Raw genomic sequence first — 23,213 nt, 5'->3', positions numbered from 1 at the left:
CAATGATTTATAAATGGGTAGGTTAAAAAAAATGTACTGCTATGAAGCAGTTTTGTTGGGGAAGTTTGTGGCGTGTTGATAATGTTTGGGGTTATAAATAGTGTCTCAGAGTTTCTGAAATAAATAATGATGGTCAGACTGGTGTTTTGCACTGGGCAGCACTGCTGGGTAGCTCTGTCAGTGCTCTGGAACATGCAGGCAGAAGGATTAAAGCTGGTGCTTTAGGCTTCTATGACTTTTCTGTGCTGCTCCTAAATAGGATAAGAGCCTTCAGTGGACATTTTTGCTATCTTACTAACAATCAGAGGAAGATTGATCAAGTAATCCACAGAAGTGAAGTGATGCCGCCATAAATAATTTATTGGAAATTTAGGAAGGGAAAATTTCTTACATATGTGGAAAGGAGATGAGGGGCAGAGGCAAGGGAGAGGCAAGACTCTCCTTTTCCCCTGAACCATGTGGGGTTGCTGCACTGGTTCATCTCTTCAATTTTCTCAGCTCAGGACTGAACAAAAGGCTGATGGAGGCTGGGGGACAGGAGGAATCTTAACTAGTGCTGGCACCAGTGGCTGCCAAGGCACGTGTGTGTACCCTGTTGTTCTTTGTATTTTCTCAGCTATAAAATGCGAGTAATAACACTTAAATTATGGATCATTCAGTGCCGTGTGAGTGAATTAGATAATGCTACATAGGCCTTTGAAGATGAAATGCAGAATATAAATGTTGTATAAAGCTCACTTGGTGCCATGTCTATAAAACCTGGTAATGCAGCCCCAGGATTGCTGGGAAGCATAAGGAGAGGCACTTGGGCTGCCTGCATGCAAATTGATTCCGTGGAGCAGCAGCATTCGCACAAATCTGGGATGTGCTGCCGAGCCCTGCAGCCTGGCACAGCAGCTTGTAAACACTTGTGGATAAAGCTCTGAGCCTTGTCCTGTCCAAGCCCCTGCTCCAGGAGGATTTGCTCTGCTCTGCCTTGGAGACAGAGTGGCAGAGGGAAGGAGTTGAAACGAGAGCTCTGCTGGTTGCTGTTTCTCACCCAAGGCTTGCAGCAGTAGTGGGTCTCATGCCAAGGTAGCACGGAGTTTAAAGGAAAATAAAAATGGAAGGATGGAGTTACACATTCCCTGCTCCAGGAGCTGGAATTCTACTATCAGTAGTTGCGTGAGCTAAACTGGGGTAGAGTGAGAACTGTTGCTTACCCCAGAGCATTTCAGCAGAGCTTGGGGGATGGATTAGTCAGAAGCATCACCCTTTTTAAATTTAGTTTCCTTCCTTGCTCCCACTGGTGGAACTTCCTCACTGTACAGTACCTTTATCCTCTGAGTGGGGGTTGACTCCCAGCTAGCAGAGCTACCCAACTTCTCACTGTTATTTACTATCAAAAGGGGGTTTATTTGGTAACTAAGGCATGATTGATTTTTGTTTTTTTCTTTCAAAGAATTTTTGGCTGCTTGCCACATGTTTTGCAACTGAGCAACATCACGGAACAGTAACTATGTCACGGGTGTCAGGGAGCTCTCTCACAGTGTTTGAAACAGTTTTACCTGTTGGGGACTTAAAGGGACTTAGATAAATAAGTTACATCTTACTAGAATGTCAAATAAAAGAAATAGCAGATTTCTGGGTCTTCTTGTGGAAAAGTGCAGAAACACAAACCAGTTCCAGGTCAGCACTGCTAAACAGCCACAGTTCCAAAGGGAAGGAGGGAAGGGGTTGCTGTCTTTGGGGTCTTTTCTGTAGAAGCTGTGAGTGTTTTGTTGGTCTGGGGCTGGAAGATTTCACAAACATGCCATTACATAAGGGAGGAGGTTATTTTTATGTGAAAATACATCATTACTTCTCTTTTAATAGTGTCTCCTCCAAGTAACTGCATTGTGCATTGAACTCTAGGGATTTTCTTCCCCCACAGATTTAAGATTAACAGGTTGACTACTCTTCTTTCTCTCAAGTTGAATTTTTTATTATCCAACCATCTTATTTTGTCTCAACTTTATCTTGCAGACCTTAAAATCTCAAGTCATGTATTTCCTTGGACTGCTGTCTCTGCTTGCTTTGCAAAGCGAAGCCTTCAAGACCAATTTTCCTGATGAAACCATTGCTGAGCTGTCTGTGAACGTTTACAACCAGCTGCGAGGCAGCAGGGAGGATGAGAACATCCTGTTCTCCCCCCTGAGCATTGCCATAGCCATGGGCATGGTGGAGCTGGGAGCCCATGGGACCACCCTGAAGGAAATCCGGCACTCCATGGGGTTTGACAGCCTGAAAAACGGTGAGCCCTTCTCATCACGTCTTACTTTTTGTCTTAGAGAAACAGGAGCAAGGGTGGCAAACAGCCTGCTGATGTCCATGGGTTATAAATCACTGCTTTTTTGGTGGGCAGGCTCAAAAGTGTGAGTTCTGCACGAGCTGAGAGGTGCTGACATAAAACCCTGGCTGGGGTACCTGAACCTTCAACAGGTGCAGCTCACCTTGGCTTCTGCTCCAAAATAAACTTGCCTTGGCCTCTGGAAAGAGAAGATTTTTAGGAACATCCTTTTGAGAGATTATAGTGGGAGCTGGTAAGGAAAGCAGTAGTTCCAGCAAAATTGCTTCTATTGAAATCCAAGGAACTGCTTTGAAACCTGAATGAAATTTCTTACTCGTGCAATGGGCTGGACTTCGGAGTCTTCAGTGAAAGGATTTTGGGGAGGAATTTCTGAACGCAGACATCAAACTGTGTTTGTCAGAGCCACTGCAGAGCTGGTGCCTCTTTTTGGAGGCTGCAGCTCCAACTGAGTTCTACATTTTGTCTCTAAAACAATAATCAGTTATCCCTTACCTGTAATGGAGGGAGTTGTGCAGTTGATTTTTTCTGGGCTGCTCACTATTCTGGGATATGAATGGCATTCAGTGAAAGTGTTCCCATGATTTCTGCTTGAAATACATCATTGCCATCAGTTTTAAGGTTTATTTTGTAGGGTTTTAAATTAAAAATTTCACCTTCATGCAGCAGTACAAGCTTCCTATTTTAAAGCAGACTGCTTTAATCCTGTTCAGGATTCCTCATTACCTGCCAAGGATTCTGTACTGCCCCACTAAGGATCCTGGGAAATTCTTTGGCATAGAAGAGGCGGTGCAGGTCCTTAGTTTCAAGACTTGAAGTTTATTTTTCCTTAAACAACTGGCATTTAAGATGGAACAAAAGTTCTGTTAAGACTTTCTGGTGGCAAGATTTAGAAATGGAACATGTAAGAAGAATTTTTTTTAATTGCTCTTCTGGTGTAGAAAAGATTTCCATTGATAGCTTTGCTTCTAGTGGGACTCAAATGTCTCGATAATTAGACTAATTATAGCTAGCAATAAAAACAGGCTCTAAGTAATTGATCTTGGAGATTACTCCTTCAGATCTGAAGGTGTGTGTAGATTTAGAAACAAGTTTGTTTAATAAAGATGGCTTTCCTTTGCATAAAACATTTTGGTGAACTTCAGCAGAAAAGCCATGGAATAATTTTCCTTTCTGAACCCCTGAAGGTGTTTTTTTCCTTCCCCAGGTGAAGAGTTTGCCTTCCTGAAGGAGCTTTCTGACATGGCAACTGCTGAAGAAAGTCACTACGTGCTGGACATCGCCAACTCCCTCTACGTGCAGAATGGCTTCCACGTCAGTGACAAATTCCTGCAGCTGGTGAAAAAATACTTTAAAGCTGAAGTAGAGAATGTAGATTTCAGCCAAAGTGCAGCTGTTGCTACTCAGATCAATAAATGGGTGGAGAATCACACAAATAGTAAGTGCATGTGATCCTTTTGTGCGCTTCCTGCAGGAAGTGTTTCTGCTTCCAGACTTGTGCAGTGGTGTTGGGTTGGTGCTTTGGCTTTTATCTGTTCTGTCTGAGACTGAAATATCTCCTACCAGGAGAAGAATTCTAGTATTTCTGGTTTTTTCCTGTGTAGGAATGATCTGTCATAAGTAATATTAGTCATTGTTAATCATGTGGCAGCTATTTGAATATTTTCTCTGGTCTTACCATCTGTAACATTTATTGAATGAGACTGTTTTAATGATAGGCATTTTAATAGTATTTTAATTTTTTTTTTTACATAAGTATTATTGCTAATGGCAGAAAAGTTGTCTGCAGAGCGGTTATTGGCTCGTGCTTTGCGTGTGTGGAGTATCACTCCTCCTCTGAGGAGCTCATGCTCACAAGGTACTGGGAAATAGAATAGTGGGGAATAAAAAGCTAATTTTGAACCACAAAATCAGAGTGTGTAATGTAATATTTTGCAGTGTGAGGAAACGAGATAGCATGTTGAGAGGGTAGTTGATTTTAGGAACGCTGTCAACATTTTCACAACACAAATTTGCAGCAGGGGAGTTAAGCACAAAATTACTGTTGTAAATATGCACATTGAGAGCTGCAGGATGCTGCTTGGCTTGGCAGCTCCCAGAGAGGTGGCATTTCCTGGATCCATGCAGAGTCCCCATATCTGGGAGTCTCCTGGTGCAGGGATCAAAGCATGTTCTCATTCTGGTTCCTCTGGCCCATCTGAAGGTTGATATTTTGGGAGTAATTCAGGAAGGTCTGGCTCTGACACAGTTGTACCACTGGGAATTTGAAGGGATTGGAATCACCTGGAAGGAATTAACACATCCCCATGAAGTCTGAGCACTTAAGAATCCATAATTCCTTTTGGAAAAGCACAGCTCCAAAGTGGAAAAGAACCTTCTGTAATGCTTTTATTCCCTTTTGAAAAGGGTCTGGTTTGTTCCAAGGGAACACAGCAGCCATTCTGTTCCTGACAAACTGCCCTTTCTCTCAGGCTGCAGAAATAGCAGGGTGGAAGTGATGCAGCAGATTGCAGAGGGTTTCCACAGATGTGGTGTCTGTCTGAGGGAAAAGGAAAAGCAGGGCCCACCAGGGCAGCTGGGGGGCTCTTGGTGTCAGGTTGGGGTGGTTCCAGTCCCTCAGCTGGTTCCCTTTTCTCTGATTTCCCCCTTGGAAAAGGGGCACAGCACAGCCAGCTTTCAGTTCCAGCCTGTTGAGCATGTTGGGAGGCTCAGAGCAGAAAACGGAACCATCAAAGGTTCCTCTGGGCAGGAAAATTCTGAACATTTCGTTAATGTATTAACAAGATGTGGCTGAAAAAAACATAAAGAAATATGAGTACCAAATAGAAATCTGGAAATGTTTTCCTTTTGTTTTTTTTTCCAACTCCAAGTGAGTATTGGTCACACCTCCCTCCTTAGAACATTCGAGATAAAATGAAGTACAAACAGCAACCCGGAAGAAATCCAGCCCTGGGATACACAAATTTCACACCAGTTAGTCAGGATCATATGCTCCAGAAAGCAGAATTAATTTGTTTTTTAAACCATGGATTAAGGAGTAATAATCAGATGGAGGAATGTGTTAAAATAAACACTTTGCATTGCAATGTCAGCTAAAAATAGAAGTGAGCCAGAAAGCAATCTGAAGGAGGCTGTAATTCCTGAAGAGCAGTGACAGATCTGGTCAGTGCACCCAGTTTACCAAAGTGGGAATGATTTTGGTGAAATGCAAGGCGGTTGAGATGAGCTGCAGCAGGTACCAGACTGCATTCTGATGTAAATGACTTATTCAGGAGTAGGAGCAAAGCAGCTGCCATGCTCAGCTGCTGCACCTCCCCTGAATAGAGCAGATGCTAGATGGTTTTCCTCTTTTGCTTTTCAAGAGCTAGTGCCACTGGAACAAATGCTGGGAATTTATGTGGATTTGTGGTGCTTAGTCCTTGAATTAGGCTTTGAATTCAACAGAAGATCACTGAAGCTCCTTCAGAACTGGCCCAGGTGAAGCTGCAATGGGTGCACTTAGCCCCTTTAAATCAAGCACCCATTTAAGTGCTTCTTTGGATTGGAACCAAAGTTTGTACAAGTTCTAACCTTAAGATGGAAGTGCTGAACTGTTTCATAGCAGCAGGGTAAACATTCCAAACGTGACCCTTTCTCCTCGTGGCTTCCTTGTAGGGTATATTTAGTAGTGATCAAGAAACAGTTGCCTAACACGTATTTGATGGAAGGGTTTACACACCTACACTGTGATTTAGGTTTACAAAACACTGGCACTTTAATTGGAGATTTAATGAAACATCTGAATTGGAAATTACACGTTAACACTGCTTTTTATTTTCTTGCATTTTTCAAGCTGCCTTAAGTTTGGATTTAATGCTCACTTTGACATGCAGACTGACAGCTGGGTTTCTTTTTAGGTATGATCAAAGATTTTGTGTCTTCAAGAGACTTTGGTGCTCTAACTCATTTGGCTCTCATCAACGCAATCTACTTTAAAGGCAACTGGAAGTCACAGTTCAGGCCTGAAAATACCAGAACTTTTTCTTTTACTAAAGATGATGAAAGTGAAGTGCAAATTCCAATGATGTACCAACAGGGAGAGTTCTACTACGGTGAGTTAGACCTTCAGCAATTTAGAGCTACTAAATCTTCACTTAATGGGTTTGTTGCAGTAATATCCACTTGTATTGTTGTCTCTTCTTCCACCTAGAATTTTTAATGTGCTGTTTGTCCAAAGAAGAGGCTCAGAGTTTGTTTTTTTCCCCTAATGTGTGTATTATAACTTGTAGCAACATTTATAATGACTTGCTTGGTGCCGCAGGATGGATTTCAGAATGTTTATCCATTGGATTGAAGTTCTTTGCAATTCTTGAGCTAGTCCTGCTTATCACAAAAATATTTTTCTTGTGCTGTGCTCAACATTCAAATGAGTAATGTTTGCTCTTTACTGTTGGACTGGTATAATAGAGGTTCTTTCAACTGCAGAACTAATGGTCATTTTTAGTTGGAGCTTGAGCTCCAAGAGGGTTCTACAATGTCTGGCAGCATTTTGCTCAATCTCATCACTGAAAAATGCTCTCTCCTGAATAAAAAACTCTGCCCGTTCCCCTGAAAGTCTCAGCAGCATTAAATTTTAGGCTCTTCTCTGCCTAACCACTGAAAGTTATGTCCCAGAGCTGTGATTATCTACAAACTGTGTGATAGCTTGAGCTTGTATTCTTTAAGAAATCTAATGTAAGCCTGAAGTTCTGTGATGAAGAACCCAATTTTATATAAAATTTTATATAGAATAAAGAGGGTCATTTTTAGTTCCAGTCTCTAGTAAATACACTAAAGACAAAAGAAATAGTTCTAATAGGGTTTTTGTTGTTTTCCTCCTCTAGGAGAGTTCAGTGATGGCTCCAACGAAGCAGGAGGGATCTACCAGGTCCTGGAAATCCCCTACGAGGGGGATGAGATCAGCATGATGATTGTCCTTTCCAGGCAGGAGGTTCCCCTGGCCACCCTGGAGCCGCTGGTCAAGGCCTCCTTGATCAATGAATGGGCTAACTCTGTGAAGAAGCAAAAAGTGGAAGTGTATTTGCCAAGGTGAGAGCGTGCTCCCTGTCATGGAAGGGGGAATTGCATCCCCGTTGACGGAGGAGCAGAGTAGGGAACACTTGGTCTGTCCTGCTCAAGCCTGGAGTGATGCAGCAGCCACAGGAGGGTGGCTTTGCCAGCAGGGCCTGGGGATGCAGTGCAGGGTGAGGGTTTCTTCCCTCAAAATGCAGTTGCATCCCTTTCAGAAAGAGGAGAGCTCTTCAGGAAGGAAAGTTCCCTCATTAGGAGTATATCACCCGGAATGATGCTCACAGTAGTGCAGAACTCATTATGGATAAGTTCCATGTAGACAGGAGCCACAGAAATATTGGAAGCCTCAACTACCAAATGTTTCATTTAGGTGCTAATTGGGTTTCCATGTGCTGCTATTTTCAGGAGTTCTAGTGGTGTGTGTCTGTGCAGATACCAATGGTTGAGTGTTGAGGGGTAATTCCAGTCAATTTTGGGTTGGTTTTTTCCCAGCTGTAAGAAGTGCTGCTTTTCCTCCTTAGAGCAACAAAGAATAACAAGACACCAGTACCAGCAGGGCTGAAATTTGTCATTCCATTTGCAGACACAGGCTGTGTGCTCAGGGCAGATTTGCCCACATACACCATTTGGATCTTTCCTGGAATCCTGCTTCATCCACCTTCAGCTATTTCTCATGCCTGTGCCCTGCCAGGCTTGGTAGCAGAGTTGTTTACTACTAAATGTCACTAATAATGTACAGCTGGATCACACTGCCCTTCAAGTGATTCATGATGATTTCATGGAAGTGTTTATGTAACAATAGAGCCCATCTCTGAAAGGAATCACTTCCACTTCTATTTTTGTGGCGCTGTGCAGTGGGTACGTGGCTGCAGAAAAAAATAAACTCGAGTGAATCCTTAAATCATTAAAACAGTTCTTTGACTTCAGGTGACTCGGAGAGCTGAGCTTGTTCCATTTCACAGGTTCAGGCTCCCTGCAGTCCATCAGCTCCCTTTCCAGAGCAGAGACCACTGTCCAGGAGCTGAGCACAATAAACAAGGCCAGCCAGGATAAATCAGGCTGAGATGGACTGGTGCTGTCAGCATGCCCTGATCCCAAATTGAGATGGAATCCACTTCTCTGTAGAGCTTAAAGGCAGAGTGCTGAGGGTCCAGCAGCATTCTGGGGCTGTTTTTCAGTCCCCATAGTAAGAGTTTCTCTCTGATTTTAAGCCCCAGTTCCTTTAGAGAAGCAGGAGGAGCAGCAAAGAGCTGCATTGCAGGTTTCATACAGACTGAACCTGCTGCACTCTGTTCCTGGGATTTGTTTCTTGTTTGTTTTCTCCTGGAGCCTCAGGTCCCAGAGGCCTCAGAAAGTCCACTAAGACACATGGGAGGGGATTTTTCACTTAGGCTGCTTTTCCTGAAGGCCTGAGCAAACCTAGGTGTGAATGAGAAGAGAAATCTGAGGATTCTTCTATCCTTAAGCTTTCCTTCTGTACCTGGGACAGCAGCCTGTGCACCAAGTGCTGAAGTTGGGCATCTTCTCTCCAAGAATTTCTGGAGTGGGAGGTCCACAGCAGATTATGGAACTCCTCCATTGAATATGGAGAAAATGTGTAAAACCCAGTTTCCATATTGAAGTATCTTGGGTGTCTAAACACATGAATGACATTGAAAACATAATTAATTATGTTTATGACTTGGATTCAATTTTCATTGGTGATTTGGGGTTTTGTTTGCAGACACTCCAGGGTTCTCTGGAGCCAGGTTCTCACATGGGAATTTGAGGCCTGGGGTTTGTGTGATCATAAAAAGTCCTTATTTATTCTGCCTTCAGACTGCTTGGTTGTTATCCAAGAACCCCAAATGGGATAAACACCTGCAAATTCAGGCTATACAGAGGCAAACACGTGCTAATCACCTTCAGTGTTTTCAGATTACAGAAGATAACCATCCTGAGTTTGGAATTGTGTAGGAATCCTGCAGTCTCCTTACCAAAAATCCAGAAATTAATTGCATGCTCCCAAGGTGTTGGATTTCCATTAGGGATTCAGAGGTGATCTACAGGATTTTGTCAATGCTCTAAATAAACACTTCATAAATATTTGATGCTGTGACTCAGAAAGGCATGTTATGAAATGTGGCCTCCAGGCTCTGTCCACTGAGAAATTGAAAGCAGCACTGGAATAAAATTAAATTTTTATATCTTGAGAGATGCTACCCAATTATAAAGTGAACATTTTTTAAACTTATACATTTGTAATGGGACTGAATGACTTGCCAAAGCAGAGTTAATCACAGCTTTGCAATTTCTGTCTGCATTATCTGTGTGCAAATGAAATTGTGTATTATTCCTCTTAATGGCAAAGGAGAGATTTGTACAGAATGGTTAAATTATACTTCCTCATTTTCATTTCCAAATCATTGTTTCCAGCTTAACCCAGACTAAAATGATCAACATTTTAATCCACTTTTTGCATAGGAGTGAAACAGACCATGAATCTAATTTACAAAGCTGTCTTTCCAACATAAATTACTTGAAGAGCATGGGAGGAACTGGTGCCTAATAGTGGTGCTACAGTTTGCAGATCCCTTCTTCAGGATTGTTCCAGTGTGCCTGAATCTCTGGAACAACCTTCTTGCGTTTTTGTACCTTTAAAATAGCTTTAAAATCTTTAGATGGTGCCAAAATGATAAGTGGTGGTAGCTGAAGGTTGTTTTCTTTAAAAGAAAAAAACAGCAAGCACTAAAACCGCCCCACAAAACCCAATAAAAATCCAAACCAAAATGAAGAAAAAATCCTTGAGCTTTCTGGTTTTACTTTTTAACCTGCTGTCTCAAGTCCCCTTTTGATGAGGAATGAGCCAGTGCTGGTTGTCCTTGAGACACAACCACAGAAGAGGAACAAAACTCCCCTGGAACACAATCCCATCCAGCCCTGGAAGAAAAGATCTTCCCAGAGAAAAACCCACAACCTGGGTCCAGCAGCATTTGCTTCTCCTGCAGCTGAACGGGGTTTTTTTTGCCTGGTTTTGCTGTTAGTGGGGGTTTTTTTTGTTCTCTTGCTTGTTTGTTTTCAGCGTATTAAATCCTGGAGGCTGCTCCTAGCACCTGGGGACAAGCTGGCTGAAATTCCAGCCAGGATGCTGGAACTGATAGCAGCTGGCACTGGAGCCAGGGTGCCAGCAGTGCCTCAGTCCCCAGGGCCTGTTCTCCAAGTGATGCCTCAGGTTTTGGCTTTTTTTAATGCTTCAGGTTCTGTGCTGCTTTAGTGTGTGGGGCTGAGCTTCACATCAGGGGATGCTGAGCTCTGCACAGAGCAGGGAGACAAAACAATTCCTGCTCCAGCTGGGCACCAAGGACAAATGATCCAAAGCTCAGCCCAGGAGCACAAACAGCGTGGGCTGCAGAGAGAAAAACAAGCAGGGTGGGAGTGCCTGGGCTAAAGCTGGAACTGGACAATGAACTGCAAGGTGCAAATGGAGCAGAGCTGAGCCAAGGCAGAGACCCCGGGAGCGCTCGTGCATTTTGGGACCATTTGGGTTCCTCTTGGGGGCAGCCCTGGCTGGGCTCTTGTGCTGCCCAAGGTGGATCCATGGAGGAGATGCTTTGAATAAATCCCTGCTTTATTCTGGAGCTCTGCCCAGCCCCTGCTCCAGGGCAGCCTGCACAAGGCATCACCAGCAGGAATATTGATGTCAGGCACTGCAGCCCTTTCTCTGCCTGTCCTGCAGGATTTCATCCCTTAGAACCAATCTGAAAACCTGGAATTGTCTTGCTTTGGCTCACTCAGAACCCTCAGGAATTTATGAAATGATGGCATTTGGGATGAATCACTGCAGGCTGCAGTTCCCTTCTGGATGAGTAGACCCTGTACCTTCATCCTCCTTGGCTCTTGAGCACCTAAAAATCACAGAAAATTCTGTGTTTTAAGGGTTGCATGACACCATAGAGGATGAACACATCTTTTTTTCTTTCTTAAAAGGCTGTAAAATAGGAGAAAGATAGATGGCCTGATGTGGAATGTTAATGCTTAACTACAGAATGTCAGTGACATAAATGCATCATTTTATTCTAATGCTTTTGCAAGTTTTAAATTTCATTAAAATGTCCTGATTCTCTGCTAAAATCTCCAGAGACTTGCTGGTTTCTCTCCCTAATCTTCTCTTCAGTGTCTGTTTCTCAGATTTCCCTTTGTGGTTTTTAAACCTCTCACTTGCTAGTGTTCCATGATTTTTGATACTGAAGTACTTAAATCAGTTTTTCAGAGTATTTTTAGCACCAGGAGCACCTAAAAGATGGTGGGGGAAATCAAAAATGGCCATCTGGTTCATGATATGCAGCAAACAGTGCAAATAACCAAGTGTCAGGGGTAGTGTGGTGGAGCTCAACATTCCCAAAGTCTGGGAGATGAGCTGGAGTGTCAGTTCTGTGCTCTAGGTTGTCAGCTTTGATTTTTGAATATCATCCTCACTGTCTGTAAGGAGTGCACAGAAATCCAGATCTGACTGAGGGGTAACTCCTGCTGAATGTTTATGTCGAACTGCAGAGCCTGGAATTAAATTTCAGACTGTGGAAGCTGCCCTGTTACTTTTGAGAAAAGGCTGGTCCTGATGTCAGCTGAAATATTGGAAATCTCATTAATAATTGATCTGTAACTCTGCCTGCTTTTCAGAGCATGTGAGGAAAGAGGGGAGATCTCTTTGGAGTGGGATTTTACCACAAGACAAAACTCCAAGAAGGGAAGTCATGAGGTTTGTTTTTATAGAGGGATCATTTGATATTTGTCCAGCTGATGTGGTTTTTTTGGTGTGTTTTGCTGGTCACAAAAAGCAGGAACTCACCTCTCAAGATGCTGGGCAGCCCCTCACTCCAGCTGCTCAGGGTTTTCCTTCCCAGAGCTTCCAGGCAGGGATGGAGCCTCCATCTCCAGTGGCTCTGCTGTCCTTTCCCCAGGCATTCCTTGCTGTTACAACCCATCTGTTTGCTTTTCCTTTCCTCAGATCCATGCTCACTGAGCCCTTCCAGGTTTGTCTCTTCCCTGAACCTCTCCCAAGGCTCCCCCTTGCTCAGAGTGCAGGAGCATCCTGTGCCACAGCTGCTTTCTGGGTCAGTTGCATCTCTGAGCAGATGGGCGTTTGCTGTCCAATGGTCCAGAGACTTAAACCCACCTGATTTCCATTTCTGTCTTACTCTGTTTCTCTGCACTTGGAAAAAAGATGTTTTTTGCAGTTATTTTTCTTATTTTTTACCTCAAAGTTTGCCTTCCATGCAGACTTTACTTGCTGCTTTCTTATCCTGATATTCCTTGCAAATACCACAGTGCTGGCTCCTACCTAAATCATATTGAAAGCTTGATGCATTTAATATTGGGGTGAAATAAAAACCACAAAGGGAAACAGACAGCTCTGAAACTTATATAAAAAGTATTTTAACAATCATTTGCATTCTCTGTAAAGTAGGTGCAGTTGGAAGTGGTTTTCAAAACGTTTCAATGTAAATATAACATAGAAGGAAATATTTCTGAGTTTATTTTCTGTGGAAATGTGCACGGACAGGACCTCTGGACTGGGCTGAACTAACTCTAGCATTGGGAATCAAGTCTCAACTCATCTTTTTTAAGGTTTTTACCAAAGTCTCTAAAGCAGTTGTAGACATGTTTTACAAGTGTGTTGTGAGAGTAAAAGTGGTTTTAGTTTTGGAGCCTAAAAGTCAGGGAAATTTGATTAAATGAGCAACTTGTAGACTTGTTACCACAGTAACTGATGCAGGATCTGCCAGAGCACCATGAGAAGCTTCTTTGGTACTTGAAGTTTTGTTGGTCTCTTTTTGTGATTCTCACAATTTTCGTGATTCTTTTGAGAACTTTCAAGGCAGTAAAACCACAAGAATCAGTTCCTGTGGTTTTATTCCATGCGTGCCCTGGAATTGGTCTGGACAGAGTGCATGGACACTGCTGATGCCACCAGTGATTTATCAGTGCTGAGCTATCTCCAGATCTTATTTTAAGTCCTAAAATTATTCTCTGGATAATGATAATTCTGGATGATATCCATTCCACACAGATTTTTGGCTTCTAGTGGCATTTCTAAGTTCATTATGAAAGTAGATTATGTACTGGATTTTTTTCAGGTCTGTGTAAGTGAGGAAGATCCCCTTGACTCTTATCCAGCTCTGTTTGATGTCCAGATGATTCTTTTCCAAGCTGCCAAGGCTGGTGCGTGCCAAGGTGTTGGACATCTCAGCTCTCCATCAGCTGTGCCCTGCCCACAGCTCTGGGCCAGGCTCTCACTAGGAAAGAACAAGTTGTTCTTCCATGGAGCTGGGGAGTTCATTCCCAAAGAAGGAGATTGCCCAGAAGCACATTTATTTGTTTCTAGCACTTCTGTGCCCCATCACCAAGGACTGAGCTGTGGCTGGCTCTGACTCAGTGGCTGCAGGAACCAGAACAAACCAGAGCAGCCTCCTACAGACCATGCTTTGTGTTGGGCAGCTCCAGCCAGCACACTGTAAATCACTGATCGTTCTTGCTCGTTCTCCAGAGCCCCCAGAACTCACCCCTCACAAGCACTGCAGTCACTCCTGTCTCAGCCTGCACACATCTGCTATTTTCTGCTCGGGGCTGCCATCACTCATATTTTTCTGCCATGTTTCTGTGTTTCTCCAGCTGTCCAGTCTCAGTCTGGCCATGCATAAAGGTCTTTTTTTGTTGTTGTTCTACTGACACCAGGCATAGCTTTTACAATGTTTGAAAATCAGCTTGTGAATGGAACAAGCTTTTGCTTGTTTTCCACTCTCCCAGGTTGCCCAGAATGTGGCCCTCAGGACAGATGTCAGTTTGTCCTTCCAGCACACTAGCAGGGCTTTTGCCAGGTTACACTCAGTGCATTTCCACTAACAACCATTTGTTTTCCCTTCTCTTTACTCACAATCAAAACCCAATTACAATTGTGTCGCCACACTAATTAGAAGCTGAATCAGCAATGCTTTCTATTCATATTCATAGCTGATCTTTCTTATATTACCAAAGTGAAAATGGAGTATGTATCTTACTCCTTCTTTGCCAGCAGCTCTCTGGGAAGTTCTGCTGTCCTTTGCCTCATTTGATATTCCGTTCTGGTATCTGCACAATTAAATTTCAGGTTTTAGAGAAAACCTCTTGTGTAAAAAGTAAGCATTTCCATTAGCTGCTGCATAATTTTGCTCTGCAGTTTTATGGGCAGGGGGCTGCACATGCTATTAGCATATTTTTGATTGCTTCTGTATTAGGAAAAAATCCAGCTGTGAGTAAACTCATTTGTTTATAAGCATTTTTTGGAAGGTGTCACTAGCAGTGGATCTCCTACTTTGCATTATTTATCTTGGTGTTTTCACCTAGAAAATTTAATCTTCTAATAACAGTAAGTAGTGCTTACATCTGGCTTTTTTGTAATGTTCTCTTCCATTCTCCAGGTTCACAGTGGAACAGGAAATTGATCTGAAGGATGTCTGGAGAGGTCTGGGAATTACAGAGCTGTTCAGCAGCAGTGCTGACCTCACTGCCATGTCTGGTAAGAACTTCTTGTCTTGTCTCTCAAGGTAGATGAGGAAATGCGTTTTTCACCTGGGAAAGTTCACTCTGAGTGTTTCGGAACTGGGTCTCATTAGAGATGGAGACAAAGTGTGATCCCCTGCAAGGGGCAGATGCAGATTGGAGCAGTGCCTGGGTGGCAGATTGGCTGCAGTGCCTGGGTGGCAGGTGGGATTCACACCCCAGGGGGGTCACTCTGTGTCTCCAGTGCTCGTTGTTCCCAACATGAGGAGCACTGAGCTGTGGCACAATTAATTCCTCTCCCCAGATCCCTGGAAGCAGCACAGGAAGGAAGAGTTTGGAGGTGAAAGCAATTTAGTCACCAATGCCACCTGCATTCAACAGAAGTTGAAATATCCAATACCTTTAAAAATCCACGTGGAAGTGAGATATTTATGCTTTTAATACCTCCTAAAGCTGTTGAGGGAGTCACAGCATGGTTTGGTTTGGAAGAGACTTTAAGAACATCTCATTCCACCCCCCTGCCGTGGCAGGGACAACTTCCACTGTCCCAGGCTGCTCCCAGCCCTGTCCAGCCTGGGCTGGACACTGCCAGGGATCCAGGGGCAGCCACAGCTGCTCTGTGTTGAAGTGGCAGCTGTGTGATTTTTGGGTTTTTTAGCTCCATGTATTGTTCCCCAGCCATCCAGCAGGTCCTTGGCTGGTGGGAAATCCCTGTTCCCCACTGTCTGACCCTGGGACAGTCACACCTGTGTGCCTTAAAGCACTGCTCATAATGCAAACATTCCTCCCTCATTCACAGAGGAATGTTTGTGATGTTCATAGCCTTTCCTTTTTGCTAAGTTTGAAATATTCTTTATAGTCTGTCATGTAGCTTATTCCACTGGTTTGCCACCAGTGAAACTGGGGGAAACTGGCTTCAGCTAATATGAAAAGAGTTGAAATAAATGAAAAGCCTCCTTTTTCAAAGAAATAGCATTTTTCTGAGGAAAAGCACCTTCAATTTCTCTGCCAGCTCAAAGAAAAATCAGCTTCCCTCTAAATTCTGGTCTATTTATAGGAAATTATTTACTTGAGAGAAAGCTCCAAGGAGAATGGAAAATGCACAGGGAACCACAAAGGCAGCACCTGGCTTTTATTTATTTCCATGTAAAATTCATTTATAGTTCAGGGACATCTACTTATCAAGAGGTTGGCACAAGGAATCACGTGCTTGTGTCTTAATCCATGTGACGAATGATTTATTTAAAGCTTTGTATTCTGACAATTGTACTGTACAAAATAAACACCATGTTCTGCCTGACTGAATTAACTCCTCTGCCATTTAAAGATTTGCTTGTTATTTAAGTGTAGAGCAGTGTGTAGAGAAAATTCAGGAGTTTTGCTGTAGCTTTCCTGCTTTTCCCTGAAAATAGGTTGTTCCACCTGGGTACGAAAAGGTTATTTGTAAATTAGGAATGAAAAATTGGTTTTGAAGTAATGTTCCTAATGAAAACCCCACAGCTGATGCTGTCTAAATGGAGTTTTAAGCAGTTAAAATGCAGAATACTTTCCTTCTTTCTAATTTTCATCCTTTTAAAATACGGATGGAGGAAAGGAAAATAAGTCATGAAGACAAATTGTTTAAAGCTGACTTTTACAGACACCTGAATGGGACATCAGGAAATGGCAGTTGGAAGTTCATGTGCATCTCAGGGTCACCCCTCTGGAAAATCTGGCACTTCATGAGGTCTTAAATGCAGATATTTCAACAAAATCTTTAACTGGAAGCTATAAATCAAATTGAATCTAAAGAGATTCTTGAGAAATTTGGTTGCATTTACAAATCCTCTCCCCCTGCTGTCCTGTTGCTCTGGCATTGCTGCCAGGAAAAGTCTCCTGCAATTTCAGCAGCAACCCAAATCCTGTCATCAGCTGCAGGCAGATTGGTGAGCTCAGCGAAATTCGCTGTGGCTTTAGTGGATATAAACCACATTGCAGGATTATTTTTCAATATTCAGATTTTTTTTTGCTGTTTCCCCTCAATCTGCAAGATGGACCCAGAAGGAGCAGCTTTCCCCTCTGGAGTGTCTGGGTTCTGAGCAGCCAGAGGGAAGGTGTTAATGCAGTTGCACTTTGCAAATGTTACTCCCTGGCAGAAATTAGGTTCTTTGACAATTGCCACAGGTGAGTGGGAGGACATTCCCGCTGGGCTGTCAGCTCTCCTGCATTCTGACTCTCAGAAAAGACTGACAGAATTTACTTGCGTCTGATTCCATCAGGTGTCCAAAATAATCTTGAAACAGCCTCTGCTGTTTGAGATGTTACCATTGTGGCTTTATCACATCACATAAATTTGCTGCTTGAGTGTTTTAACACCACTGAAGACTTAGCATTGAACTCATTTCAATGCTAAAACTCCCCTTCTCCTTCAGATGGTTATAATATTTCTGGCTGTTTTATAGAGCCTTAAAAGCAGCTGCTTTGTATGCAAGGTGACCTGGGTGAGCAATGAAGGGATCTCAGTGACTTCCTTCCACAATATGAAGTAGTTAGAAGAGCATCAGTCCAGTAAATAACTCTTGGAAGTCTTGACTGACATCCATATAATTTTTTCTGGGACAGCCTAAGCAAGGAGAGCCAATAAACCCACATGGTATTTTTTAAAAATGAGATTTGCAGAGCAGCCAGTTGGCAGCTGAGTGGGAGTTTGCAGACATATGGAGATAGTGACAAATGAAGTGTGGTGCCAGCAGAGTCGTGCTCATTAGGGGGCAGCTCCAGCTCCCTCCCACTCCCCAGGGGTCAGCCTTCCTGCACAAAGCTGAAACTTTGGCACCAAATCCCCAGGGGACTTCCCTGAGCTGTTCACAACCAAGTCAGGAAATCCACATTTTCTTATGGAAATCCACGTTCAGAGAGGCTCCTGGAGAGGAATGAAGTGATGGGAGATGCTCAGGAGAGCCCCACCTTGTCCCCTGTGAAAGCCATGAGGGAAAGTGGATAATCCTGAGGAGAAGGGAGCATTGGAGGCAGGGATGGGACAGTCCCAGCCTGGAGCAAAGGAAAGGCTGCCTGAACTCTCAGGAACAACATTATGCTTTCACAGGAAAATAGATTCATTCACTGCAGGGAGAGATGAATGAGAAGGATGTGATAGTAGCAATATAAAGAGAAGAATCTAGAGAAGGTAATTTGGGATGTGGAATTGCTCTTTTCATCATCCAAGGACAAAGATATCCAATGAAGTGAAAGGCAACAAATGGAAAACAAATAGAAAGTGCTTCTCTGATGGAAAACTTAACCACAGGGATCTTTGCTGGATGTTCCTTGAGACTGGCAGGACTGAAAAAATGAAATTGCTCCAGAGCCATCAGAGCACTCTGTACTGCACTGAATAAAGGCACTCTGTGGATAGAAACTTGGGTTAGGCTACAAGGCACATGCTGGCTGAGAGGATATTTTTCTCTTTTCTCTTTGCTGCAGTTTTCATTTACAGGGCTTTTTGTACCTTCTTGTGAAGCAGCAATTCCATAGCTGGTGCAGTGGGCTGGGCTAACTGGGTGTACTGGTCTCGTCTGCAGTGGCACTTTTGTGTTCCTGTCAACTTAAAATGTTGGGTTTAATACTCACATCCTGAAAGCTCTCCCAAGCATTCGCCTTTTATACCTGATGGCAAATGTTAGCAGTGTTTGTGCTCCCAGAATTAGGGGCTCTGAGCCCACCAGCTGGAGACCAGCCTTCTGAGGTGCTATTTCTCATCAGGAATACACCCTGGAGTTCCATCAGCACCACCAAAGCACCACCAAACTATGCAAAATAAAGCACTGGGAGCAAAAAATATGTGGAATATTTCTGTGAGTATTACAGGGCACAGGAACAGGCTTCAGTGCTGCAGTAATGAAGAGGTGATTGAAATACATGATTAGGTTAAGTGGGTGTTTCCCCCCTTATTGTGTTTTATTGAACATAAAAATGTATTTGGATTTAAGATTTTTTGCTTCATGTTAAAGACAAGTGGGTGCTGCATGTGCCATGTTTTAAAGGAACAGGGTGGAAACTCAATCCCAGCTCTCAGGGCAGCCTTGGTGAAGGCTTGGGACTGAAATCTAGACCTGGTACCAGTTTTAGCAGCCTTGTCTGTGTTTTACTGCACACAGTCCCTGAGGGGATGATTTGGGGCTTTTGTTGGTGTGATTGAAGTGCAGCAGCTGAACTGGGAGGTTTAATTCAGTGCTGAGTGTACAGAGCAGCAAATGAGCTCTGCTGGGGAAAGACTTTTCCAGCTGCTGCTCCTCCTGCCTTTGGCTTGCTTTGGTATTACAGCTACTGAGTGTTCCAATAGAGCTGATCCTTCAGCATCCCACAAAAACCTGTGAGACATTCACTGACTTCAGCAGGAGCAGGCTGGGACTGAAATTAAAATACTGACAGAGAAGGATGGAACAGAAACAAGATTGAAAAAAGCTAGCTCTGTGGTGGTTCTTGCAGTAAATATTTCCCTTCAGCTCCTTGTAAAAATATAATAGAAGAAGAAAGAAAAGACCTCATTTTCCTGGAGGAAGCCTGTGTTGTACCTAGTGCATAAATGAATTTTTTTGTGTCTAGTATTTGCCTATAATGTCATAATCTTTTTCCCCACTAATTGTGTTTAAAATCTTGTGTCCAAGGGCTGTTTTTACCCTCTCTGCTGTACTGGGCTCTGGGCAGTCCCGAGTATTTTAATATCCAAGGTGTAGGAGAGCACTACAGATCTGAGTGAGGTAAATGGTGCTGTTAATAGGTATTGGCAGAAGGTGTTTTAATGCAAGAAAGCTCTTCTCCTTCCCTGCCTGCTGCAGAAGGTGGATAATGGTGTTGGGGTTTTGGCAGCATTTGGGGTGGGTTCTTTAAATGCTTCAATCTTATTGTTGAGCCACTTGAAATGTGTTCCCCTTTCCTCTGCAGATAACAAGGAACTTTACCTTGCAAAGGCATTTCACAAGGCATTTCTAGAAGTTAATGAGGAAGGATCAGAAGCTGCTGCCGCCTCAGGTACCTGACTGAAAAGCAGAATTAAATCAAATGTCTGGCTATTCTGTGCTAATTAATTTTTTACAACTGATTTGCTGTACAGCCAGGAAAGCCAAATAGCAGCATGGAGACACAGCATAGCAAGTGTGCTGCTTGCAGAGGAGAATTCTGAAAATCAGAAGTGTTGGCATTTTTGTAACATGTTTTACCAAGAGCTTTGAGCATCCTGTGAAAAAACCTCTTCTCTGTTTTCTGATTGTCAGGAGAGTACAGACTGCAATTTATGTCTCCTTCGTGGAACTTGAACATTCATCATTTTTCACCTGCTAATTGAGATGGTCAGAGGGATTTGATCCAGGAGAGTTAGAAGGAGATGAGGGTGGCAGCTGCATTTTAACAAGCTCATATCCAGAAAAACAAGATGGGAAGTGTTGAATGCACAACCAGAGCTGGCCCCTGTCAATGCTGGGGCTGGTGCTTGGTTTACAGATTGTCACATGAATATAAGTTGTATTTGTTGCTCATTTTTATCATTAGATGATTTCTAGTTGCCTCTTCTTTGCCAGTCTTTGAGGAAAGGAAGAATTACTTGCCAAGTCTGGGTTAAATTGTTCCAAGCTCTCTCCATGGACATGCTCTAGTCTTTATGAACAGTGGAGTGAAAGTTTAGAAGTAAATGAAACACTAGGAATTAGTAATAACATCCTGGAGAAATCCATGCACCTCCAAATAAAAATAACAAAGGGCCAAATTCTGCCTGATTCACAGTCAATTTCACCTTCAGCTCTGCAATATTTAAAAACACCATCCAAAAGCTGCAGGATCAGCCCAGTTAATTTTTGCATTTTCCCTGGTTATTAAGGGTTCCCTTTCCCTCTCCACTGTGTAAAACAGGTCAGCAGAGCTGGTTAATGCAGTGAACTTCTCTGTGGGTGAGCAGGACTCTCAACTCCTCTGAAGCTTCTGCATCTTAAAATTTATATGCTGCTCCCTCAGCCTGGGGAATTGCAGCACTCTGCATTGTTAATCATTCTTAAAGCCAGAATAGGCAATTACTCTGCAGGTCTCTTTCCTTTTCAGTGAATATTCTCCTGCTGGTTTTGGTGTTGAGTGTGGGACTTCAGGGGCTGCACAGAGCTGAAGAAGAGCAGGAGAAGGGGCAGAGCTGTTTGACGAGTTGCCTGTGTTCTGTTTCCTCTAGGAATGATTGCCATCAGCAGAATGGCAGTGCTCTATCCCCAGGTCATAGTGGACCATCCCTTCTTCTTTTTGGTCAGAAATAGAAGAACAGGTGAGAATATTGCAGACTTCTCGGAGTTTTTCACAGCACATCCTCAAGCAGCCAAAGGAAGATTGCATGTTTTGACCAATGGACTGGGCTTGTATTGTGAATTTCCCTTAGTTTGTTTTAAAATACCCAATATTGAAAGACTCACCTTTTCCATGGCCCTGAATCTTTCTCCAGATAAAACACCAACATCTGACACAACCCTGAAAAACACTTAGAGAAAAGAAAAATTCCCCATTTCTGTTGTGAGAACAGAGTGTTACTGCCCTGAGTATCCATAATCATTGCACTCCCTGAGAGCTCGGCTGCAGTCAGCCCAGTGAAATATGTTCCCAGTACCAAATGATTTGCATAATGGAGCTGGGAATAATTCTGTTGTGCTCTCCAAGTGCTCTGTGGCAGGTGAGGGATGAAAGCAGCACTCGCCAGCAAAAGGGGCAAGGATTAAGTAATTCCTGAGTCTGGTATTTGTAATTTGCTGTAATGATGTGGATGTGACTGGGTGATAAAACATTGCTGTGCACCCACAGGGTTTTTATGGGTCTGCTTAGGGAGAGTCACTTCATTCCCACAAACTCCATCCCAGCTGAAAGCAGGCCAGCAAGGCAGGATACCAACTCTTAGGGGTTTTTTTAACCATAATAAAATTAGATATTATTACTGTTGTACACACATTAGACAGAAAATATATCTGGAGGAGGGTATCTGGCCTTTATTGCTACTGAACATCCAAAAATCTCCCCCAAAAGAAAAGTTCAAATCAGGACAGAGTGGAACTTGGTCACTTTGGGACAGTTCTTAAAATTGCAGAACCCTTGTTGCATGTAGAAAGAGGAGCTGCCAACAACTGTAGCTGAAGCCTCAAGGCTTGTTACTAATCCAGAAATCTGGGGTTGGAAACCTTTTGAAGAAATCCTGTTGGCTGCCCTTCCTCTCCAGACAAGCCCGGCTGCTCAGGTTTGGTTGCTGTCTTCACCCAGGGCTCCTGAGCCATTCCCTGTACCACCTTCCGAGACATTTGTTCCTACAACAATCACACAGCACGGCTCTAGAGGTTATTGTTGGCATTCATCATCTTAAATCCTCAGCTTCTCCTGCTTCTGACACCTTTCCCTCCTTCCCTCCTTTCCCTTTCTCCACAGGCACCGTGTTGTTCATGGGAAGGGTAATGCACCCCGAGGCAATGAATTCCAGTGGCCACGACTTTGACAAGCTTTAACTGCCACCAGCTACCAAAAGGAGGAGATAAGCACATAAAGTTTGAAGTTAATATATTTAAGGTTTGCTGTGTTTTCCCCCAAGACACTGTTTCAAAACGCTTTTGGATCTAACTGTGTGCAAGTCAGTTCCCAGAGGAAAGCTTACAGTATTAAAGTAATGGTTCTGTTTCTGTCATTGTGATTGCCGTGTCCTTAAAATAAAGTTGTGTACATGTCAACAATTGTTTCTTGTTCTAGTGAGTTGTAAAGCAGAAAACTGCAAATCCATTATTTGTAATTTTTTTACAGTCCAAAGACTGACTTGATCAGTGAGCCAGCAGCAGGACGTGTGCAGCTCTGAGCAATGCCAGTGGCAAAGCTTGGTGGGCATCTCTAGAGCTGAGGAAGCACACGTGGACACTGTGATCTCACCCTGTCCCTGGCAGAGCAGGGACATCACAGCCTGTGATGCGCTGCTCCAGCAGAGAAAACGGAGCCAGCTGAGCCCAGTGGATCTGATTCTTGCCTGTGGTAGACTTTGTGTGAACTCTCCCACGTGATTCTCAAGTGCTGCTTTCTGGATGCTCCTGCATGTGGCTGCCACTGACCCCCTGAGTGCTGATGCCAATAAACCCGACCGCATGAATATTTGAGACCTGTCAGTGTAGAAAGCTCTGTGTGTGACTGAAGTAAAGGAGTTCACTAGTAATGCCATTTGTGTGGACATATTTTTTCTCCCCCCCACAGCAGTTCTACTCTTCGATATCTCATTTCAGGGCTCTAGAATGTTCTTTCTCAAAAAGAAAACCAAACCCCGACTTAAGTGTCTAAAAATGTTCGGTTCATA

General features: G+C 43.4%; 1 protein-coding gene across 1 annotated transcript in view; it reads left to right on the top strand.

The window, feature by feature from the left end:
• LOC119704349 (neuroserpin) overlaps positions 1 to 22,608 on the top strand; it is a 45,630-nt gene extending 23,022 nt beyond the window's left edge. Inside the window, exons 2-9 of the mRNA XM_038145430.1 lie at positions 2,005 to 2,272; positions 3,534 to 3,764; positions 6,223 to 6,417; positions 7,189 to 7,393; positions 14,809 to 14,906; positions 19,814 to 19,900; positions 21,081 to 21,170; positions 22,310 to 22,608. Of these exons, the coding sequence (XP_038001358.1) occupies positions 2,023 to 2,272; positions 3,534 to 3,764; positions 6,223 to 6,417; positions 7,189 to 7,393; positions 14,809 to 14,906; positions 19,814 to 19,900; positions 21,081 to 21,170; positions 22,310 to 22,386 (1,233 nt within the window). The 5' untranslated portion in view covers positions 2,005 to 2,022 and the 3' untranslated portion in view covers positions 22,387 to 22,608. The remainder of the gene's footprint in view (positions 1 to 2,004; positions 2,273 to 3,533; positions 3,765 to 6,222; positions 6,418 to 7,188; positions 7,394 to 14,808; positions 14,907 to 19,813; positions 19,901 to 21,080; positions 21,171 to 22,309) is intronic.
• The last annotated feature ends 605 nt before the right edge of the window (positions 22,609 to 23,213 follow it).

The sequence above is a fragment of the Motacilla alba genome, chromosome 9 (assembly GCF_015832195.1).
Source record: "Motacilla alba alba isolate MOTALB_02 chromosome 9, Motacilla_alba_V1.0_pri, whole genome shotgun sequence".
NCBI classification, from domain to species: Eukaryota; Metazoa; Chordata; class Aves; order Passeriformes; family Motacillidae; genus Motacilla; species Motacilla alba.
Note: the sequence above shows the minus strand (reverse complement) of the source record. Positions and strands in the feature narration are given on the sequence as shown.